The 19,245-nt window shown below is 54.1% G+C and overlaps 7 protein-coding genes across 7 annotated transcripts; all 7 read right to left on the minus strand.

The window, feature by feature from the left end:
- Positions 1–332: 332 nt before the first annotated feature.
- On the minus strand, positions 333–1,505 carry LPMP_355150 (hypothetical protein; the record flags this gene model as incomplete). Its single annotated transcript, XM_010705144.1, has 1 exon — positions 333–1,505. The coding sequence occupies one exon, from the start codon at positions 1,503–1,505 to the stop codon at positions 333–335; it is 1,173 nt and encodes a 390-aa protein (XP_010703446.1).
- Positions 1,506–3,244: 1,739 nt separating this feature from the next.
- LPMP_355160 (hypothetical protein) lies at positions 3,245–4,540 on the minus strand (the record flags this gene model as incomplete). The annotated part of the gene is made up of 1 exon (XM_010705145.1): positions 3,245–4,540. One exon carries the CDS (start codon positions 4,538–4,540, stop codon positions 3,245–3,247), a length of 1,296 nt encoding a protein of 431 aa, XP_010703447.1.
- Positions 4,541–6,573: 2,033 nt separating this feature from the next.
- Positions 6,574–7,377, minus strand: LPMP_355170 (32 kDa ER-associated protein, putative; the record flags this gene model as incomplete). The annotated part of the gene is made up of 1 exon (XM_010705146.1): positions 6,574–7,377. The coding sequence occupies one exon, from the start codon at positions 7,375–7,377 to the stop codon at positions 6,574–6,576; it is 804 nt and encodes a 267-aa protein (XP_010703448.1).
- Positions 7,378–8,636: 1,259 nt separating this feature from the next.
- LPMP_355180 (hypothetical protein) lies at positions 8,637–9,959 on the minus strand (the record flags this gene model as incomplete). Its single annotated transcript, XM_010705147.1, has 1 exon — positions 8,637–9,959. One exon carries the CDS (start codon positions 9,957–9,959, stop codon positions 8,637–8,639), a length of 1,323 nt encoding a protein of 440 aa, XP_010703449.1.
- An 891-nt stretch (positions 9,960–10,850) lies between these two features.
- On the minus strand, positions 10,851–12,029 carry LPMP_355190 (hypothetical protein; the record flags this gene model as incomplete). The annotated part of the gene is made up of 1 exon (XM_010705148.1): positions 10,851–12,029. One exon carries the CDS (start codon positions 12,027–12,029, stop codon positions 10,851–10,853), a length of 1,179 nt encoding a protein of 392 aa, XP_010703450.1.
- A 1,083-nt stretch (positions 12,030–13,112) lies between these two features.
- Positions 13,113–14,975, minus strand: LPMP_355200 (hypothetical protein; the record flags this gene model as incomplete). Its single annotated transcript, XM_010705149.1, has 1 exon — positions 13,113–14,975. The coding sequence occupies one exon, from the start codon at positions 14,973–14,975 to the stop codon at positions 13,113–13,115; it is 1,863 nt and encodes a 620-aa protein (XP_010703451.1).
- Positions 14,976–16,486: 1,511 nt separating this feature from the next.
- Positions 16,487–17,317, minus strand: LPMP_355210 (protein kinase ck2 regulatory subunit, putative; the record flags this gene model as incomplete). Its single annotated transcript, XM_010705150.1, has 1 exon — positions 16,487–17,317. One exon carries the CDS (start codon positions 17,315–17,317, stop codon positions 16,487–16,489), a length of 831 nt encoding a protein of 276 aa, XP_010703452.1.
- Between the last annotated feature and the right edge of the window lie 1,928 nt (positions 17,318–19,245).

Here is a 19,245-nt window from a genome sequence, read left to right on the forward strand (position 1 = left end):
CCTCCCCGTTCCCCGCGCCCTCCCGGTCACGCCGCAACACTTACCACCGCTGTATGTAATTGCACAGGCAACGTAAAACCTTAGCGTACGTTACAATTGGGAGCCGAAGCGTCCCCTCGTGTGGACTGCAGCACACCAACAACACTACTAGCTCAACTCGCATCAAACACGACAGCAGGGGCTTCAAAGAAAAGCATGCAGAGGATGAGGAGAACAACAAGAAGAAAACAAAGTGGCATAAAACCACACGTACTGAGAGCAACGCACGAGACGAGTTTAGTCAGGAATGCGGAAGGTGCAGCCGCATCTTCAGGAAGCCCACATTCCCTTCGCTAAGCGTCTTGGCTGGGTGCAACTGATTCAACGGTGTGCGCGAGCGCTCCGCTTGTGACACGTCGGATTTGATGGATTTCGCTCTGCAAGGATTCTGTCCACTGCAGCAGTTCGCCGCGGCTGACCATGCGCTTTTCGAGGTCACCAAGCCAGTCTTTCACCTCGTGAAAAGCCCCCTCAAGCGAATCCTGGTTTCGCAGCTGCACGATAGACGCACTATGCACTTCCAGAGTCTGCTCTGCCTTATGCTGAGCTGATAACAGTGACCGAATCTGCTCTCCAAATTCCTTATCGCTTTGAATTTGCTTAGTTCGCACCACCTTTGTGTCGGCCCTCAATCGAGCCACGTCCTCTTGAATCTTGCTCATCAGCTTCGTTGCCTTCGTGTCTCGACTCTCGCCGGCAGCGTCAAAGGTGACACGTTGCACCTCTTGCTGCGCTGCCACCGCCTCTACGCGCTGTTGCACGTTCTGCTGAAAGTGCTGAAGGTCCTCTATCTGGGTGCTAGTTCTGTGTTGCAGTTCGCGCACATCCGACTGAATCTGCGTAACTGTATCCTCTATAGCGCGCAGGCGCCGACTAGTCTCGCTCTCATACCTGTCTATCTGCTGCCGGTAGTCAATGAGCACTTCATAAACCCGGTCCTGATGCCGTTGGAGCACCTGTTGAAAGCGCTGCTGCAGCGAAGACGCGAGTGTGGAAGCGGTACTCAGTGGTGTGCAGTCCTTCTCGTCATTGGTCAATGCACAGAACATCGGAGAAGAGGACGACCCAGCGTCTTGTTTAAGGTCCTGCGGCGGTTCCAGTCGAAGCTTGTGAAGCACCTTTTCCAGTTCCTCGTAAACGGTGGCCAAATGCTCACAGTGCTTATGCCTTTCACTGAGGAGAGCAGCAATCTGAACCTCATGACGACGTACATCTCGCTGAACGCGACTGAGACGCTTCTCGCGAGAGGAGGCAACATCTGCAGCGTCCTCCTCTTCGCTACGGCTGCTGTGGAGGCAGTCAAACCCCACCTCGAATTCGCAGGTGCCGTCACCTCCTCCGCCACTGCTTGCCCCCACATCGTCGCGAAACAACGAGGACGGTGTTCCCTGTAGTCGCTGTGGTTGTGATATTCCGCCTAGAAATGAACGCCTGCCGGTATTGCGGCTATCGTTCAGCGCCGACATGATTGTGAAGTTGATCTATGGAAAGAAAAAATTAGAAATTGAGGAGAACGTGGCGGTGGGGTCCTCCTGCAAATGTGCCCACGCGCGCACCAACAAAAGGTTGGGAATAGTCAAAGGATGGGTGAGAAATGGCGAAGGAAGGATGGTGCACGGGTGTCTGGGACGGTTCTATGACTCCAGTCGTCGCTGCAGTAGAGTGTTCGTGATAGAAGTTTAGCGAAGCTAAAGAAGCCAGCGCCACTTGAGTATATCTATGTATGAATGCACCGTGCCTGTAGCCTGGTTCTCTTCGTCGTAACTCCTTTGCTCTCGGTGATTAAGGTGGTCATTCGCAGAACGCAGTCCAAGATCGGAGGGGCGGCCACCACTCGGATCGTGAGACTGCTCTCTGCTTGTCGAAGACTCTTCACCGTTGCGCAGGGGCAAGATCCAAACACAAGGAGGAGGGAGGCGATCACTCCACTTTCGGGGTAGGTGCCACGGTGAGAGAGGGGGAGGCGGAGACGAGGGGTGCGCAGAAACAGCCAGAGATTGGAAAAAATAACGAGAGGGTAGAAACGGTAAGGTGGATCAATGTGGTGAATGCGATGCTGAGATTATGAAAAGGCGCTCAGACTAAGCTGTGAGACACATTACATTCTTGCAGAGAACCCTGATGAAAAGAAAAGGAAGGTGGAGGCAGTTACCAGGGCTACGAGGGCAGCCCAGAGGCTCTCCGGTAGTACTCCGAGCCACTAGTGCTGCTCCTCGAGTCTACACCGGACCTTTTGCACGTATGCTCGGTCGACGCACGCCGCTATTAGCGCCATTAGTAAGCAAAACGTGATGGATGGGGCGGGGGTAAATGCCTCGTGGTTGAGCCGTGAATTACCCGTCATCGCATTCTCTTTTCTTCGAGTCGTCTCCTTTTACTTTGCGTGTATGTGTGCGCGCGCATAGACATTGTGTTGTCTTGCAACCCTTTCGTGCTCCCTTTTAACCCGCCCTCCTCCCTTCACAGACGTGCTGCCCACAGTAACATACGAGACGCACCGCGACAGCAAATCCGTAAGCAGCGAAAAAAAAAAAAACACACACACACATACAGGAGGAGGAGGGGCAGGCATTGGGAAAAGAAAGGAAGTACAGAGGGAGGTACCGAGGGTACAGCTGCAGAAACAAAGAGAGGGAGAGGAAGTTCGTTCTCCGCTAGAGAACAGTGCGCCTCGAACAACAGAGAAGCAAAAGAGAACGCAGGACAAGAGAGCACAGCGAGAAATGAGTGCATCGCATGCGTGAGGAATTCACGATTGCGAGACGAGGTATAGCTGGCTAACACTAACAGAAGCATGCGCATACTACAGCAGAGCAAAGTAAGGAAATGAGCGAAAAAGGCACCAGTTGATACATCGATGCCACCCACACACGCATGCACACAAGCTAGAGCCGACAAGACATCAGGTAGCGGGGGTAGAGGGGAAAGGGAGAGAAGAGGCAGAGAGAGGGAAGGAGGGAGGGAGGGAGGGAGGGGGGGAGCAAAAGAAGCAGAACAACACAAGGAGTATGTGCTTCCTCATCGCACACACCGAGAGAGAAAGAGAGAGAGTACGGGTTCAGTTTCCCTTCCTGAGCACAAGTCCAACCTGAAGACCAACCCGAAGATCTAGCGCTGCGACGCGTAGAAGCTTTTCGTCTCAGCTTCTCTTGCACCCCTCAACTTTCTCTTTTTTTTTGTTTTGGTTTTGGTTGTTATTGCCCCTTTACCAGCGGAAGTCGTTGAAAATGTTCGTGATGTTGGCGTACGATCCATTCCACTCGCTCGGCGACGAGTCCGTGTTGTGCTCGGCAAACAATTTCACACCCGGCGCAGGCGGAGCCATGGCAAAGTTCTTGTCATCTGGGCGATTCGCCGGTGACCACCCTTGCGCAATGCGGGTGATTGTGTGGTGGAATGGCTCTCGACCCTCTTCAAAATCGCGCACCTTTGCCTTGACCCCTGGCGTGACGTGATCCTCATACTTAATCATGAGCGTCTCCAGCTGGCCCATCGCATTCACATAATGCACGAACTGGTCGCCGTAGCGAGACATGCTGCGGTACGATTCCGCGACGCTCTCACGATGCAGCAGTGATGCGTAGTACGGGCGTTTGTACTCAAACTTGCTCACCTCCCCAATCTTGCAAGCCGGCGCGCCACCCCAGAGCTCGCCGTCACCGATCTTGGTATCAGTCGTCACCACGCTACCAGGCATAATGTGCACCATGATGCCTGTCGTCACCCCTTTCATGATCTTGGTATTGTGGCCAATGCGATTGAAGGAGCCAATGGAACAGCTATCGAGGTAGCAGTTCGCTTCGACAATGGTGTTTGGCATGATGCGTGTGACACCATCCATGCCGTCCCACTGCTGGTACGGGTTAAGCAGCTCGTGACGCTGGTACGCCAGCAGATCTGTCGGTGCATCGCTCATAATGCATGTGTTCTCTAAGATCTGCACACCTTCTGCAATGTAGACGCAGTTCGTATCCGCTCGAATCGTTACACCCTCCATGATACAGGCACCAAGACCGACCACTACCTGGCCAACCAGCGACGCCGTCTGCCCCACGTACTCGGCTGTCGCGTCTACGGAGGCGTGATAGTTGTTCGGCACTTTCTGATAAAAGTACAGCTGCGCACACACTCTATTCATGGAGAAGGGTTCGAGGTAGTTCTCGTAGAGCACCTGCATCAGCCGCGACCCCTTCGGTATACGACCAAAGTCTCCGTAGGCCAGCTGATGAAACGTACCGTCCATTTTGCCCATGATGCCAAACTGCATGAGGGCAAGCGGGTGGCGCGGGTCCTCGGGGTCGACAAAGGTGCCAGCGCGATCGTTCAGGTTTGCCATGGTGCTACCGCCCTGCATCGTGAGCGCCTCAAGGGGGAGCGACTTGATAAAGTTGGCCCAACCAGGACCAGCATACTGGCCTTGCTGATAACCCCACAACACATCCGGGTGAACACTGCCGATCGCTTCACTCGGCACGAGTCGGCGGAGAGTGCGGTGCAGCATGACGGCAAAGAAAGGCGATAGACGAAGGAAAAAGAAGTCCACTTCTGAGAACAAAAAATTGGCCGATGAACGCAGCCGTACACGCCGAGAAACAGACGCGCAACTCCAAGTGCGGCGATCGTCAGTTCTTTGACCTGGTCAGCGAATGGTGCCCTAAAAAGCTGGCCCGCCCGGAAACAATAAGTGAACGACTGTGTGCCGACCGAAAGAGAAGATACCCACAAATCCGCACAGACATGAAACTAAAACGTCAAGAACACGAGAGAAGACCACTTCAGTATACTAGGCAGTTGTCGCCAGTACTTGCGTGAGAGAGTGAGTGGGGTGTCTCTCTCTCTCCCTCTTTGCGTCTGATTTCAAAACTTCGTTGTAGAGGCCTGGAGGGAAAATGGCAATAGAAAAGAGAGACGGAAGAGGGGGAGGGAGGAGGGGGGTTTGTGGCTATGGTTGAAGCTAGTACTAAAAAGGCGCGAAGACACGAGAAGAGGTCGTCACGATAAACGAAAATCTCACGCAGAGCGAAGTAGTAGAAGGGGTGAGGACGCGGAGTCAGTGATGGACAAAGGTGAAGCTAAACCACTCAAGCTACTCGGGTGGTGATTTCTCAGTAATACTTGTTTTAGACACGCGCACTAACAAAGCATGTGAAGTTGACAGTGCCAGTGCACTACAACACATTCGTGTGTCGAAGAGGGGGGAATGAGGAAACAGAGGAGGGAAGTCGAGGGGCAATGGGATGAATGAAGTTGTGGTATGAACTTTTCGGGTTAGAGAAACATGAGGGATCGATTGATGTAGAGAGGAGGGCAATGACGCTACTCACGCCACTATGAAAGAAGCCAAAATGATCTCCATCTCTCCTTTGCCAACCCTCTTAGAGCCACCAACACGATTCGGTAAGGTGAGCATAAGACGCACTGGGAATCTCAGTTTTTTGGGGGATCGCTGATTCCCTTCAGACATCCAGGAGATCGGCTGTGCATCACCTACACCAAAAACATACGCAGGTACGCACGTACACGCAATGGACGCGATCAAGTCATCATCTGCTTCGTGGGTGGAGGTCGCTGCTTTTTTTTTATTATTGGCACCCCAACTGAGAAGACGCACACAGAGCACTGTCAACAAGACAGCGCCAAGTTGGAGAAAACAGAGAAAAAGAAGGCAAACATGTGAACACTACACTTCAGCTGAGCCGAAGGGGTGCGAAGAGTAGAAGAGCGACAGTATGTGTGTGTGTGTGTGCACAGCGGAAGAGTGACAGCGAAGAGACACAGAATGTGACAAGGGGGGAGACAATGGCCCAGCCAGAGCAACAGTCGGTGAGAAGAAGCACCAACACGAAAGGTGTGCTGAGTCCCTCTCTCCCTCCTAAAAACTGGGTAAGGGAGGTGGAGAGCGAAAATGAGAACGCAATGAAGTTCACAGCGGCAATGGCGATGCCCAAAATGTGTTTTCACAGCCAAGGATAGTCCTCCACATTGCGAGGGAGGGGTGAAAAGCGAAATTGATGGCTCTTCCATGACCTCACACGCTACGAAGAGGGATGCACACTTGCCTGTCAGTGCAAGAGAAACGAAGACTGAGAGTTACACATTCTTGAATCTACCGCAACCGCAACAACGAAAACAACAACAACACAAAAAAAAAAAGCAGGACAACACACGAAGTATGCACAGCAGCAGACTTGTCAACAAAGACACGGAGGTGTGCCTGGGCAACACGTAAGGCGGACACGCACTACGTCATCTTTGTAACGGGTACACGTGCGCTTATTGCGCAAACAGTGGCGCTAGAGAGAGAGAGAGAGAGAGCAAGGTCTTAATCCTATTTTGATCTCGTTCTTGCCTGCACAGAAGTTTTCCTGTCCGTGCCACTAGAAGTGAGTCGAGGAGCACAAAATATAGAGATCACTTGTCTAGAGAAGTCCACGCCAGCGATGCCGTTCCGTAACCCCTTCAATGTTTATGCGATGCGCTCCGTACACATGCGTTTGTATATATATATATATATATATATATCCCTCTCGCAAGTCACAGGTTGATCTGCTGTTCCTGTTGCTTCTTCAGATCAGCCTCTATCTCCGCCGCTCTCGTGGCGAGTGCGCGCCGCCGCTCGTCAAGAGAGATCTTCTTGGTTACCATAAGCGACCACAAAAAGCCGTTGTAGCGGCGACATAAATCCCCTACATCCCCCCACGGAGATGCCACGGAGTTAGTCTGGTGGGAGCAGATCAAGCCACTAAACCAGCGATGCTCCACCATGGTGATGTGCATGTGCCCGTTCGTGGGGGTGCGCTCGAGCTGCAAAGTAAAGGCGGCGGGAAAGAGGCATAGCGGGATGGAGTAGCTGGTGAAGGGAATGGCAAGGCGGATGTCGGTGCGCGTTTTTCCATGCAAAAAAACAACGCTGCCCTGGGGCTCGCGGCGAATCTCTTGCAGGTACGGCTCCACACGGATCGGCAACTTCTCGAGAAGGTAGACGCCATCACGCAGCTCGCTAATGCCCTGTAATATCGCCATCGAGTCCTGCAGCACCGCCTTGGGAGAGAGTTGAACCGTGGCGAACATCGGTGAACGAAGCGCTAGAATACTCATCCACACGTCGAGGCACTCACGCTCCTCTTTCGAGAGCACAGGGGAGTAAAAGGCAGATCTCCAGAAATCAAAGTAGTGCACCCGCTTTCGCAGGGTGGGCTTACTATAGTTCCAGTGCTGCTCAAACGCGGTGTCGTGAGCAAAGGCTGAAGAAAGAAAGAGAGAGGAGGTCATGGCGAAGTGCACACCAATGATAGCACTGCAGACGCGCCCCATCTTGGAGCGAAGACGTGAGCCCATGCTCTCGCGTGCGTGTAGGTTGGGGTAGCGGGAAGGGATGGTGAAAGGGGTCTCTTAAGGATCTCTGAAAAGCTAGGAAAATGAATGAGCGGCCGCAGGTGAGTAGAGTATTTGCGCCTGCCCTCGGTATAGCCAACTCTTTGTGAGTTGCTCTCTGCTCGTGAGAAGATGAGTCACACTCCCTCACCCTCAACGTTAACGCTCGAGGTTGTGACTACCGTTTGCTTAGCAAATGTGTGTGTGTGGGTGTATATGGAGGAGGACTATAGTCGGGTGAATATGTACGCCATGGGGTACTGTCATATGTGTGTAGGTTTAGCGTGAAGGTTTGACCGCTCACTGAAGAAGCAGGAAACAAGTGAGAAGGAAAACCAAGCGCCGCGAGAAGGAACACACCGCATCACGTGAGGTAAAGGAGCGTGCCAGCAAGCCCTGGCCAATGCTGTCGCCGCACGCGTCACATAAAATGTGGTGGGTCGAGTGGAAAGGGATAGGGAGAAAAAAGGAGGATGTTCGAGAAAGCGTAGAAGGAAGCGAAAAGAGTGAAGGAAGAGCACGGGAGATCACATCTATGCCCTCAGAAAAACGCTGGGCCTCCTTTTCCTGTGAAGGTGGGGGGAGGAGTGTAAGCCTAGGTAGGGCGAGAAAGTTGCGATAACGAGGTGAAGCTCGTGGGAAGACACGGAGGCCCCTACGCCCAGCTGCAGATCGATACACACCTTTGTTTTTATATATCAAACAAACAAATCAATCAATCACAGCGCATGCAAGGTTCTGCCCCTTTCCTGCTGCAGCGTGCATACACCGAATGGCCGTCAAATTGAACAGCGCGCTTTGCTGTGCGTGGGGATACTGTTCTTTTGGTTTTTCTGCCCCTCTAACGCACTAACCCTCATTGAAGTCGTGAGAGGGGTGGCGCATGGCCTTATGACGCAAAGAAGTGCGGGTGGGGGGGGGAGTAGAGAATGCTTCAGTATGAGAAATAAAACTGCGCAAGTCCTCATCTCACAGGTAGTCACACGCCCGGCCTCTCACCTCTTCTTCGTTGCATACGGACCGAAAGTAAGGAGCCAACGTCGCTTAATCGAAATCTTACCGGTGGGGTGTGTCCTTCGCCGTGGCCAGGCGCAAATGGACCCCAACACTGTCTCCTTGGTTGCCGTTTTTTTCTTTTATGGCACTGTCAGAATGAGCAAGAGCTCGCAGAATGTACAGGAGCGGCGCCCTGTACCAGCCCTCCATGTCATCACGTCTTCAACTTACTTGCGGTGAGCAGCGCGCACCTTCTTTTTCTCATTGACATTGTACTTGTGATAAGACGAGTACGCACGTGGGTCAGCCAAGTTCTTCTTCTTCGCCTTCGGTGTTTCACCGAAGGTGGCGAGGGCGTCGTCGCCATTCTGCATGACCTGATGGGCCTTCACCTTGCTACTCGTTGTGCCACGAATGACGTGAGCCAGTTGATCCTCACGGAGCACGAGGTTGCGGTTCGTGCCACGAATGCCGCCGCGCGGCTTTGGCAGATTGTAGATGGTGCCCCGCGTGTTGATGCGCTTTCGGAAGTTGATGTAGAGCTTCTCCTCACCCTGGTCATTCACGACGTAGTTAACTCGACGCAAGGTGTCACCGGAGCCGCACTCAGGGCAGAATTGACGGGTAGTGTCAACGACGAGGGTGAAGCAGGCTGTGCAGCGCATCATCCAAAGACGTAGCTCGTGAATGTGTAGGCCATTGGTGCCCACGATTGGAACGCCGAGATGCATGAGCGTGTTCTGCATGGCGTAGTCAGACGTGACACAGGCCATGCCGGCCTCAAAGGTACGCCCGGTGCCGCGCGTTCCGTCATGGATCTCTCGGATGTTCTCCGGTGTGATCCACTCCCCCTCACTATCGTCCTTCTCCGCAACACCTGCACTGCCCTCACCATCGGTCTCCTTCGCCTCGTCGTTCCAGCTACCCCATCCCGGGATCGCACCCAAAGAGGCGCCCTGTGCAGGTGCTGGCTCGGATCTCTCCGCCTCGTCATCCAGTTCTTCTTCATCCACCTCCTCTGTCATAAACTGAACCTTCTCGTGGTTTCCAGGATTCAGCTGCGGCGGACGCGGCTCGATCGGTTCGCCAAGAAATCCGCCAACCTTGCAACAGTCAAGGGCTAGCGCGCAGAGGCGAATGTCAGTGCGGGACATGGCACCAAAGTCTCCAGTGCGCTCCGCACAAGCAACCACGGCGGCGATTGCCTCCAGGGTAGGGTCCAGGACCGTCACCTTGTGGGGTAGTCGTTCCAGCAGCTCGCGCGACGCACGATCCTTGATCTCCTTAATTACCTGCGGTGTCGTCACCAGCGCGTCAGCGGTGGAGACAAAGTTGTCCATGCCCTTAATGATAGCGTTAGCGTCTAAAATGAGAAGACCTTTGGAAAACGACGGAAGCTTCAGCTCCGCCGTCTCATGCTGCGGGTTCTGCAGTCGCCGCTCAGCATCGTCCTGCGATGAGTCGACAGCGTACACCGTATTTTGTGGCTTTGCCGTAAACTTGGCAGCCTCCTCCGGCTTTATACTCTTCACCAATGCTGCCCACGACATGCCGCCTCGCGTGCGATGTAAGTGGTGGTGAAGAATGGCTAGCAGCAAGTGAAGTAAACTTGTGTATGTGTGTGTGGGTGTGTGTGTGTGTGGTGGCAAAAAAGAGGCTGCGTGCTGCACAGACACGGATAAGCAGAGAAATAAAAAGAGGACGAAAGACACAGTGCCTTCGTTTCTTTGATTGCGAGCTGAGCGAGAGGAACCCGCAGTGTCACTTCACTCATGAGATGACTATTCACCCAGGGGGGAAAGAACGAGAGGTGGTCAGAAGGACAAGAGATGAGAAAAAGTGAGAGTACAGAGACGATAGAGAAACCGGAGGGGAGGGGCATTGGGCACGAGGCAAGGAGGCTATGGATTACAGAACCACTGCAGACTGCGCGGGGCGAACTCTGCCATGCCTCTTCCTCCAGACACACACACACACACACACACACACACACACACACACAAGCGTGGCCTGTGCTCGCCTTCTCCCCGCCCACATCGCTTCACAAGGGTCCACCACTGGTGGCTTTGAAGCGTGCCTTCGAATCCAGCAGAACTCTCTGCTGCGAAGGCGTCGTCGTTTTTTCTTTCCTCCTCACCGTTGTGCGACACCAAGACGTGAGAACGGCGAACTCGAAAGGGGATTAGACCGAGAGCAAAGAGAGAGAGAGGCGGGGTGAAGGGGAAGGAAGACAACATCACAAACACACACTGCATGTAAAAAAGGGAAGTGAGTAATATTAACGGCAGCAGACACGTGAACGGGATGTTGGGAGAAATCAATCTGTGAGCATGAGCCCAAACACTCGCCCTCCACCCTGTCTCTCTCTCTCTAACTCACGCGACTCATGAATCCTGCCCTGCCTCACACGCATCACCGTGCCTTGCTCGGTGGCGGTTCCGCTAAGTCTTGTCAACGTCAAACTCGCGGAGACTCAGCACCATGCGGTTTGTCTTCAACCGGCGCTCAAAGGTGAAGAGAAGCGCAAGATCGGTAGCACTGCAGGGCTGCAGCCTCTGTTGCACCAGCGAGGGGTGTAGGACAAACGGACCGTTCCGTACGAGAGAGACCACCGCACCATTGCGCTGGAGTCTGCGTGCCACTCGATACGGCAGCAGAGGCGTGGTGACAAGCAGTCGCTCCTCAGTGAGTAGCGGCATTGCGGAGAACAGCCGGTTTGCAACGGTGTCACGTGACGGCAAAGGCGGAGGACAGCACACGCACGAGCACGACACGCCGACGTCCGTCGAGAGCTGAGACTGCACCTTTGCCTGCAGCGTCGACTCGACATCCTTCGCAGCTTCTCGCACGACCTCGAGCGGAGTTCCGCGAGGAAAGCGCACGTCGTACACGCCAAAGTTGCCGAGGCTTTCATTGTTCCAGTACCGCACCATAGAGACGTCATTGGTTGCAACGCCAATGCCCTTCATGCCATTCAGGAAGCCTATCGGCCGGAGCACATTGAGCCCGAGCAGCGCACTTGGGTCCGTGCCCATGATCGGAGCCATGCTGTGCACAAAACTGCGGGGCTCACTCTCCTCCGAGGAGACGGACACGCCAGCATGCAGATAGATAAAGGCGTAGGTACGATGCAGCGCACGCTTGAGCGCAGGTACCCAGGGTCCCTGAGTGGCACCCGGGGCTTCCGGTATGCCTGTGCTGGTCGACGAGCTCGACTGCAGTGTTGGGAGAGAGGAGCAGATCTGGATATCTAGCTGCTGAAACGTCTCCCAGCTCAGTTGGCTCTCGAGGTCACTGGCGCTTGATACGACCACGTCATCCACCTTCAAACGGCCGCTCTTCGCTAGTGCGTGCGTCTCGGCGAAGGGGATACCGCACCGATGAAAGAGCCAGTGGTACAGAGAGGGGGCATGGGCAACGGTATTGAGCTGTGCATTAATGAACCCGCGCCGATTACGCAACAGGGTTGCCTCTGTCAGCTCCTTTTTGTGCAGCACCCCGACGCGGAAAACGCGACCTTTTGTCTGCTTCGCCACGTATTGCTTCTTGGCGACCGGGTACTGACGCACACTGGCCAGCCGCGTGAGTCCCCTGTTAAGTTTCTCAAGATGAAAACTCATCCCTTGATGGCCAATTAGGATGAAGTTGTGTACGAGTGCGTGGCGAGCAAGAGCGGAGCGAAAGGGGGAACAAATTACACAGTACAGGTGCCCGGCTACGCCGTACTGAGGCAACCCACAAAACCAGTTGTGGTGGATTTCCGCTGAGTACCTACGGAGTGAGAAAGAGGAAGGAGTATGAGGGGAGAGAAGCGGAGGTTTTGTCTGCAAGCGTCCCTCTTTTCACCTGCAGAGAGAGCACGCCCACACCACACACACACACCTCGCCTCAAAGAAGACTACGTCCGTTGGTCACGCTCGCACGCCAGCCCGAAATGCGCACACGTCAAGTGATGTGAAGAGTGCGTCGGTGTTTGAGGAGTGGGTGTGGGGGGAGAGGGAGAGAGCAAATAGCCCAGGAAGCAGACAAGCACACAGAAAAAAAAATGGTGCCATAAAAATATGAAAGGACAGAGGAAATGAGAGGAAGGCAGCAAGGTCAGAAAAGGAGGGCAGGTGAAGTGCAGTTGCATGAAGCGGACATCGAGGCAGAGCATATCCATCCAATAAACGACATCACGAGACGTCGGCGTGAATGTGTGTCTCTGTGTGGAAAAGTGACATCCTAGTCCATCATTGCACGCGCCAGGACGGCATCGCTCTTTTTTCGGCGCCGCATCTACGAGCGCTCCATGCGAGAGCAAAACAAATGCGATGAGGCGGAAGCAGTTTTTTCTCTGTGTGTGCAGTGGGCATTTGATTTACGATGGACTACAGTCCTCTTTAGGCTCTTGCACACTTCCACCCTCGACCCGACAGAGTGTGTGTGGTGGGGGGGGGGGAGGGGAAGCGCTTCGTTCCGCTATTATAATGATTGTCAACACGTCTGCTCATTCCCATTGAAAAAGTGAAGCAAAAGTGAGTCCTTCAAGACATTCGAGGCACAAACACTGAGGAAAAGAGAGACGGAACGGCAGTCGTTCTGCCTACACACCGCTCACACCTGCGTCTCTACCTTCTCTGCATGCATCGATGTACACGTGCGAGAGGGCCAACAGACTACGACACACACACGTCGCCACATCACCGAAACTCCTCCCGCTTTCACGCGTCATGCTCTGTCTTGTCCTTGCCTGCCTCTTCCAGCAGCTGCTTTGCGATAGCGGCCTGCTTCACCTTGTTGCGTTCGCCATTCACGAAGCGCAGTGCCCGACGCGGTAGGACTATAGCATCGGTGAGGTGACACTGCGTCTGCAGAAGACGGTCCGCTACCATCCGCTTCACATCAGCAGCGATACCCTCAACAGACGCGGCCACGGCAATGGCCGAGAGTACATCCTGGCTTGATGGTGACAAGCACTTCGTGCCCCCCGCCTCCCACAGCTGATTCACCACCTCGCGCAGTGCGTCGGTGTCACCGGCTGCCAGCGACTTGATGTTGATGACAGTTTCGATCTGGTTCGCCTGCTCCGCAATGCCCTTCTCCGCCTGTTGCTCGAGCAGCGTTGCAAATCGCTCATCCTCAGCGGCCAACAGGCTTCTCTCTTTGCACCACTCCAACATCTTGGCGAACTTGGAAAGGGGCTGCTGCGTGACAGACGGTAAGCGTTGCGTCAGCACCGTCTCCAACGCATGGAAAGCCACAGAGATGGCAACCTGAAAGCCCGCGATCTCGCTCTTCGTGAGAGGATCGCGACGTTGAGCGACGACGGGCGTCGCAGTCGCCACTCCAGTACCAGAGGCGGCAGATGATGTGGTTTCGGTTGTTGTCTGTGACAGCACCGCATCGCCGTCCCCACCAGGCACCTGCTGCTCCTGCCTCGCCGTTGCCTCCCCAGCTAGTTCGTCCACATGATCGCCCGAGGTGCCTTTCGTTGTAGCCTTTGGCGGCAGTGCAAACGCCGGCTCTACGACTCGGCGCGCCTTTGACAGCAGCTTGCTGATCAGCTGGCACTTGGCTGCATAGTCAAACTTTTCTGCGGAAGTCCTGGAGAGCTGATTGCCATTCTGAACGTCGTTCTGTGCGTCGGTAAGCACGTTCGTCAGCTTCTTGGCACACACCTGAATGTCATCGACAGTTCTTGCCATCTCAATCAGTCGCTGCAGGCGACCAACCGCGTCAAGGGAAGCTAGGTTACTTAGAAGTTCGCGAGGTGAGAGAAGCGATGCTGCCTCTGTGTCCATCGGAAGCGCCACCGGTGCAGGAGGCGGCGGTGGCGGTGCCACACCCTCAGCATCGCCCTTTGCTGAGACGGTGGTCCCTGCCTCCGCTGTATTTGCGGGCAGTGTGCGAACACCCTCACTCCACCCCGACTTGCGCACACCCTCTTGCTCGCAGCGGATTAAAAACTCATGCGCCGGCGGGGTTATTGGGGTTTTGCCAAGGGCATACAAGGCAAAGAGGCGCTCGAGTGCCGTAAAAACCTCATCCTTGTAGTGCGACATGAGCTCCTCGTAGACTACTTTGGGTCGCTGGCTCACAGCCTGCAAAAATGTGTTGACAGACTTGGCGTCTCGGAACTTTTCGCTGGAGTGGTAATCGCGAATGTACTCCGCGATTGTGGCCGCGTCACCCAGCATGGAATACAGAAGGGCAAAGTTGGAGTTGGGCTTTTGATCCTTCTTCTCGCGCTTCACCATCGCTTCCCCCTCACCCGGCTTGTAGGAGCCGCGCTTCCCTGAGAGAGAGCGGTGGCGCCTGAACTTTCTCGATACAAACCCGCGTCCTTCACGCTGCCCGTCACCGCGGCTTCGCCAGCAAGCACTGCCACGACATCTGCCGCGCCCTCGGAAGGCGTCGTTACTGCCATGAGAAAATACGTGACCCCGACCGCGGCGGTCACTGCTGCCGCGACCACCGCGAAACGTGCTGCGTCCGCCGCGGTCGGTCCCCCTCGACGAGGAAGCATCCCCTGCGAGGCCGCTGATAGATGACGTGGAAGGCTCCATGAGGTTCCTGCTAGGCATTTTAGTCCTAGTTGGGAAGCACAATGATGATGCCAACGGTTCAAAATACCGACACTCCTCTTACGCAAAGTAAGCGGTGCTGCCACCGCTGACCGAGAAACAAATCGCCATGCGAGTCAGGTGGCGCAGCACCGCACAGGTGCATTGGAAACGAGAACGGGGGGACAGAGAACACGAGAAGCTGACACATGTCTGGAAGAGGGCAAAATCACTTGTACAAGTCGACATACTTTGGTCATCCTTCTCACCTGCGGGTTTTCTACTCCAGGGGATACGTTCCGAGAGCAGTGGATAATCACCCCTTCAACCGCCATCACAAGCAGCACGGTTCTTAGGGGGGTGCTAGTGCTTTTTCGCCTCTTCTTTCGTGAAGGCGCCACAAACGCAGACATGCACATGAACGAGACAGCTCGCTACGAGTTCAGTGTTGCGCTAAATCAAATGAGTGCTCTGGTGACTCGACTCTGGCGATGCTCATGTGACTTTTGTTCGCGTCGCCACTTTCTTTCGTTGTCCGCACTCTCCTACAGGTGGGGATTCGTTGAAACGCGCTGCCACTTAGACTCACGTGTAGAAAAGGACGCAGCTCATTAGCGCACTTACAGGCAGAATAATGTTGCGCAGCCACCGAGAGGAAGGATCCTGAGATGCACCACGTAACACGCAACACACACACACACACACACACACACACAGACAGCCGTGGAAGAATAGTTGCCCACCAACACAGACAAGAGAGAAGAAAATAAAAATAAAAATGGAAAAAAAAAACAGGCACACACACACCGCACGCCACGACACATGAGCAGCACGCGCTCGAGGGGAATGGATAAAAGGGTACAAGCCCGCACATATACCTACATATACATGCGCACATTGACTAGACGACTATGGGCTCTTATCATACCCTCGGAAGACGCAAAGAAAGCGAGTACAAGAAGTCCCCATGAAGTACTTGTTGTCCGGAACGAGAGAAACAGAAACAAAACACACACACAAGTCGGAGTGCCTAGCTGGGAGGATTCCGTACGAATTCAGTAACCCGCTAGAGTGGCTTCACTTTTACGCATGCAGCTCGCGCAGCACATGCGCCTGTCACACACCAACACCGCTATCGCACACCCTGCGTCGCACGACAACGCCAATGGCTGCCGCGCCCCCTGGGATCCGAAAGCTGGAGAAGGCTTCCACCATCGTGCAAAGAAGAGAGAAATCAGCATTGAAAGGTCGCACTTCTCCCCTCTCCCTCGCTTGCGAGGAAACACGCGCAAAGACACTGAGGATGCTCCGTTTCCACGCAGTACTCAATATTTCGCCCGCCTATCAAGCACGGTGAGGTAGAAAAGCACAGGGTAAAGGGAGAGACAGGCGCCTCTGTGCCGCACAAATGTCAAGGCGAGCGATGTTACAGCATAGACGGCACAGACACCTTTCTCCTGGTCCACTTTGCATATGTATGTGTGCCTGCTTCCCTTCCTCTCGGCGTATTCTATGTTCTTTCGAGCGCCTCTCTACTCTGGCTTTCCTTTTGAGCTAGTAGAGGTAGAGGATTCGACGGTCCGCCGCTGATCTGCGGCGGTAGAGCCTGCGACGGCACCCTCCTCCTCTCTGTGGTGAGCCCCAGCCTCGGTTTTGAGCGACACATCCCCTGCTCCTGCGGAAGCGGTGCCCGTCTCTTCTTCTCCTGTGGCATTGGTGATGAGGGTGGTGCCGGGCTTGCGAATGCGGAAGCCGTACACCTTCGGCACGTATTGTTGGTTTGGTGGCGTGATCGATACGCCGCGCTCGCGTAGCTGCATGAGCAGCAGGTGCGGGAAGGTGGTACCCCAGAAGGCGCCGTCGAGGCTACGGTGGCGGTTGGAGCGAGGGTGATAGATATCCTCGCAGCGGGGGCAGAAGAGCTTCACGGAGCTCTCACGCACCACGTCGCTCTGGCCAACTGGAAGCAGCGCATGGCCCTCGCAAAAGACGCGGGGGCAGCTACCAAACTCGCCTTGCACATATTTTTCCTCCATCAGCTTGAGACCACGGCCGGTGGTAATGAAGCGAGCGTGAATAAGGCCGTAGAGGATCTCTGCAGAGCTCTCGACGAGACGCTTCTGCTGCTCTGTGAGCCCGTCGCTCTCCATCGACTCCACATCGAGGATAAGCTCTAATGCGTAGTGGTAAAACGGCACTATTGGGGCGAGTCCGGTCAGGTTGAAATCATCTGTGATGAACTCGCGGTCGACCATGCAGAAGAACTCGTTGCCTTTCAAGTCGCAGAACCACGTAATCCAGCTCACAAGTTCCTCATCCTCGTACTCGTACTCCATATTCTCTGGGGAGTACGCATCATCCATCTTTGAACGCGCTTTGGTGTATGTGTATCTGTGTGATTTTTCTTTTCGGATCACGTGGCTCTTGTGCAGTGCGCCTGGCGGTCTGGCGAGATTGATACGTCCGTATTGGGACGGCAACAGGTGACAGCAGCAGCAAACGACGTCCGCGAAACCAAATGCAAGCGCGCTCACACTCGCCAACTAATACGTGGGCGAGTTAAGATGACAGAGAGCCTATCACTGCTGCGGATCACAGAGTCAATCACACGTTCCGTATTGGGGGGGGGGGTGTAGTAAAGTAGTGCGCCGCCGCGTCGGTGTTCACCTGTGAAGCAAAGCCGAATCAAAGGGGTGGAGAGGGAATAAAAAAAAAAACAGAAATCCCACGACAGAGAAGAATCCGTTGTGCAACATCATGCACAGTATAAAGGTGGCACAAGAAGGAGGAGGATAGATTAAGGCACGGTGAAACAGCAGCCGCCTCTGAAGAGAGCAACACCGGCATGATGGAAACGCACATGCAGAGCACGTCTTTTGGCAGGCTGTCAGTGCTCCGGGCGTGTTGATTGTACTCATTGCTGGTTACTCCCACGCATTCAAAAGTGCTTGTGTACACCGGCACTGTCGAGGGAAGCGCTCGCCTGACAGTACTAGCACAGCACGCAAAGAAAAGTCGAACATACGAGCTCCCTTCTCCCTCGGTCGCTATCTCTGGCTCCTGCAAGAAGAAGCCAGGCCTGGCAAAACGTCGCATACCATCACGCCTCAACTCGGTGTGGGTTGAGGTCGTTAGTGGGTAGAGAGATCCAGCAAGGAAACAGGAGAGCAGGAGACAGTCTCATCCTCATTCACACAAGAAGAGCACAGACCAACACGCATACAGGCTCACAAACACACACAGATGCGCCTCGTGACTGCACCACAACTGTGCGCATGGGCCTTCAATGCCCTTGAGAAGAAATGAACGTGCCTGCAGAGGAGGAAGGGAAAGCGCGAGAAAGACACGGACTTAACCGAGGGGGTATCACCCTAGACGTCATGCACACCGCGATGGTCCCGCAGAGCCGCTAGTCATTTCCTCCCACCCCCCACACATCGCTGCATCCTATTTTTCTTCTCCCGGTGGTTTTCTCAATCTCAAAGTGACTGGCACTCTTAAAACTTTAAGCTAACACAAACACAACAGAGAGACAGAAAAACAACTACATATTACAGACAAGCGAGCAAACGCCTCTCATCTTTTCCTTCGCCTCTTGTTGGGGGGAGTCATTTCAGAATTGTTTTATTTCCCTCTCCATAAAAGAAGATCCTATATGCAAATGTAAAAAAAAAATACAAATAATCATAACAACAGTGCCCCACCCCCCGCACCTCCTTTGCCGCCAGAACACGTGTGCCTGTGTTTCTGTGGAGACTTTGATGTGTGTATGTGTGTGTGTGGGGGGGGGGGGGGGGGGGGGGGACAAACACTGCGTACATGGCGAAGAGGGAATAGTCAGCGACCAAAACAAACGAGATGAAGTAAGGCATAATTGTGCGTACTCAGACACCACACCACACGCACAAGCACAGACACCTTCTTACAAAACACAGACTCCCATACTCCGACACACACCGCCTAGACTAACAAGTGATCGCCCCCTCGCATCGACAGAGCGGCACATGTGGAACTACAATAGCAATCCATTGAAAAACAAACACCAGATCGATAGGAATACGTGCTCACACACAGATGGTTTGAAAAACCCAAAGAAGTCGATGTGACGGCTATCACAATAGCTAAAGCATACACACACACACACACATGACGGAAAACGCACCACCACACAATCCACCATAGATTAAGAAGAAGAACAAAGAGAAAGGTCCCACCAAAGGTACAGACAGGAAGCATCATGTTTCTTTTTTTTCTTTTCTCGCTAGCCTCTCCCACGACCCTACATTTTACA

This window comes from Leishmania panamensis (genome assembly GCF_000755165.1).
Source record: "Leishmania panamensis strain MHOM/PA/94/PSC-1 chromosome 35 sequence".
NCBI classification, from domain to species: domain Eukaryota; phylum Euglenozoa; class Kinetoplastea; order Trypanosomatida; family Trypanosomatidae; genus Leishmania; species Leishmania panamensis.